The sequence below is a fragment of the Rhinolophus ferrumequinum genome, chromosome 11, assembly GCF_004115265.2.
Source record: "Rhinolophus ferrumequinum isolate MPI-CBG mRhiFer1 chromosome 11, mRhiFer1_v1.p, whole genome shotgun sequence".
Lineage (NCBI taxonomy): Eukaryota > Metazoa > Chordata > Mammalia > Chiroptera > Rhinolophidae > Rhinolophus > Rhinolophus ferrumequinum.
The window spans coordinates 87,388,023-87,391,397 of record NC_046294.1 but is presented as its reverse complement, the minus strand read 5'-3'; the positions used below and the strand labels follow the sequence as shown (position 1 = coordinate 87,391,397).

The 3,375-nt window shown below is 37.8% G+C and overlaps 1 protein-coding gene across 1 annotated transcript; it reads right to left on the bottom strand.

Moving 5' to 3' along the window:
- Positions 1–1,248: 1,248 nt before the first annotated feature.
- On the bottom strand, positions 1,249–1,586 carry LOC117029789 (adipogenesis regulatory factor-like; the record flags this gene model as incomplete). The annotated part of the gene is made up of 1 exon (XM_033118965.1): positions 1,249–1,586. A coding segment is annotated over one exon (246 nt), but the record flags the coding sequence as incomplete, so codon positions are not given.
- Between the last annotated feature and the right edge of the window lie 1,789 nt (positions 1,587–3,375).

The following is a 3,375-nucleotide window of genomic DNA, read 5'->3' as shown; positions in this document are numbered from 1 at the left end:
CCAAGATCAATTCCTCACATAGATTTTTTAAATTAAAAAGCCTAAAGTAAATAAAACATCAGGTAAAGATTTTCAGTCACAAAATTGTTCAAAACCTGAGTTAATGATATTTGATCCTTGTTAACCTTTTACCCTAATTATAGATAGAAAAATACATTTTAGTGTGTGTACACACAAATGTTTAACATTATTTATTCATTATTAGCTTTTTCAAGTGCATAAAAATATAGAGAAAAACAAAAATGACACATATTCTAAATTTCCAGAAAACTTGTTGTTGTTGTTGTTGTTTTTAATTAGAACAATACTTGTACCTGGTAATAAAATACAAACCACGCAGGAAGATGTAAAATGAAAAATATAAAAGCTTCTTCCCAGCGCCACCCAATATCTCGCCCAGATGACCACATTGTATTTCTTCTGCATCTGACCAGAAAAATTATACACATCAAAATATATGTTATTTTGAAAAGTATACAAAAATACATTATACTATATCTATTTAAACTTTGCTTTCTCATTTATAAGCTTTCTTGGAGATTTTATAAACCAGTAAATACAGACCAATTGAATTTTTTAAATTACTAAATTTTATTTTGAACTGATTATAAAATTATAAAAAATTGGAAGTATATATAAAAAAAAAAGTAAGCTAAAACTTTTTACCTGAAGGACTTGAGAGTAAGTTACTGACCTTATGCCCCATCGTACCTGAATACTCTAGAGTGTGTTTCCTACAAAGATATTTCCCTATATAATCGTAATACGATGATCAGAATCACAAAATTAATATCAGTACAATACTTCCGTCTAATCCTCAGATTATTCAAGTTTTGTCAAATGCCCCAGTAATGGCTTTTATAGCAAAAAGATCCCATTGAGAATCACAGGTTGCATTTAACTGTCACGTCTTTTTAGTCTGGTTCAGTCTGGAACATTTCCTTAATCATATCTTGATTTTCATGACCTTTACCCTTGAAGATTACAGGCCAGCTGTTTTAGAAAATGCCCTCAATTTGGCTTTGCATGATGTTTCTTCATGTAGACGCAAGTTTCACGTCTTTGGCAGGAATGTCACAGAAGTGATGCTGTCACACCATTTGTGTCTGTCTCTTTATTGATGATATTCACTTTGATCACTTGATTCTGATAATGTACGCTAGGCTTCTTCTCTGCAAATTTACTCTTTTTTTCTCTTTGTAATCAGTAGTATTTTATGGGGAAGAATTTTTTTATTTTTTATTTTAAGGAATATGTGCTTTAATGAGGCATTAGGCCAAGGGGGCAGCCGCTGACCGGAGCTCAGGGCCTGGAGGGGAGTCACCTGTGGCTCCCTTCTGTCATTTCAGGAGGCCTAATTTTTTCCCAAAACCCGAGAAAGATTCAGAGGCCTGGTTAGCAGACTTGTGGATGGTTTCCTGGGTAGATTTGGCCACCTGGTCCATGGCTTTCTGCCCTGCCTCTGTGGCCTGATCCACCACTTGCTGAGCTGCTGCTCCAACCGCAGTCACTGCGTCCTGGGCCGCCCCTTCCACTTGTTTCTTCAGGTCCTTCAAGCCCTTGTTGGCCACGGCTGCGGGGTTTCTGCGAGGTCGTCAAAGGTAGCCACAGCGACGTTGGATGATGCTCACAGCTGCCAAGAAGTTTTAAACTATGTAAACATCCCATTTTGCACTAAACTTTAATTTATTTATTATCTGCATAGACTTATAGTTTCTGTTTTATCCAATGGGTTGTTACTATTTATTTTGGTGTTCAAATTTTCATGATTTAGCCAATAGAAGCAGGTTTGTATATCTTTTTGACATATCCTCATTACTCATAATACTTTAGGGCGTTCCTCTTTTTGGGGGGAGGGCACAAGAAGAAATTTCAAGTTCATTTACACTCTCCCTGGCAATCTTGAAATCAGTCCTTTATCCAAGGCACCCTGATTTCTTAGAGCAAAAAATGGTATATTTAGAATGCAAGATCTTGGTGGTCAATATGTTAATTGATATTGGGGCGTTGCTGCTCACAAGTACTCTCAGAGGACAGAGCTACAACATACACATCTGTGACGTGTGATCAAACAATATGGTGAATGTTTAAAAAAAATATTGCAGTAAAAAACACATTGCCATTAATCCCCCTCAAAATACTCCTCCTCACTTCAAACACACTTATGAGTATCCCATCATTCTTGCCACTTTCTGAAGCAGTTCTGGAAGTCCTCTTTCGTGAGTGTCTTTAGTTGCTCTGTTGTGGCTGCCTCGATGTCCTGAATCATTTTGACTTTGAGGAAGAGCCAGAAGCCACACAGTACCAGATAAGGTGAATATGTGGATGAGAACACACTGTAATGTTTTTATTTGACAGAAATTGCTGTGTACCAGAAGCAACGTGTGACACAGAGTGTTGTCATGATGGAGGATGATTTATGGCACACTAAAACACACCTTCTCTCAACCGTAGCTCACACCCGACTTACTGCACCGAACAGTTGAAACTTGTCACACACTGTTACTAAGGTTCAACGTGCTGCTGCCCATATTGAAGATCCCTGCCTTTCCATTGGATGGCACTTGGCAGCAGCATTCACCATATTTTGAGATCATAATGGAAAGGCTATGTGTCACACATTGCTTCTGGTATGGCAATTTCTGTCAGATAAGGATTATTCACCGGATATGGCACTATGCGACTTCTGGCTCATCCCCATATTCAAAATCACCATGAAAGGTAAATGTTTTGAACCAATTAGGACACCGAGACAGCCACAACAGCACAACTAAAGATATCCATGAATGAGAACTTCTAGAACTACTTCAAAAAATGGCAAAAAAGATGGGATAAGTGTGTTCAAAATAAGGGGGATTAATGGCAATGTGTCTTTTACTGTAATATATTTTTTAAAATTTAAACATTCACCGTAGTTTTTGATCATACCTTGTCCATTTATCTATTTACAAGGTCAGACAATTAAGTTCACAAACTCATCCTAGAAGAAGTGCTACATACCTCATTGCTGAATATCACTATGGTCACCTTCTAAGTACTCCCCTTGTGAAGTTATACACTGATGCCAGTGCCTAGTCCACCCTTCAAAGCAATTTTGGAACTCTTTTTCTGGGATGGCTATCAGAGCTGTTGTTGAATTACCCTTGATGCCCTGAATGTCATCAAAATGTCTTCCTTTCAATATTTCCTTTATCTTTGGGTAAAAAAAAAAAAGTAGTCATTGGGGGCCAGATCAGGTGAGTAGTGAGGGGTTTTCAATACAGTTATTTGTTTATTGGCTAAAAACTCCCTCACAGACAGTGCTGTGTGAGCTGGTGCATTGTCGTGATGCAAGAGCTCCTATGGGACCATTTTTGCACACACCTTTCTCATGCC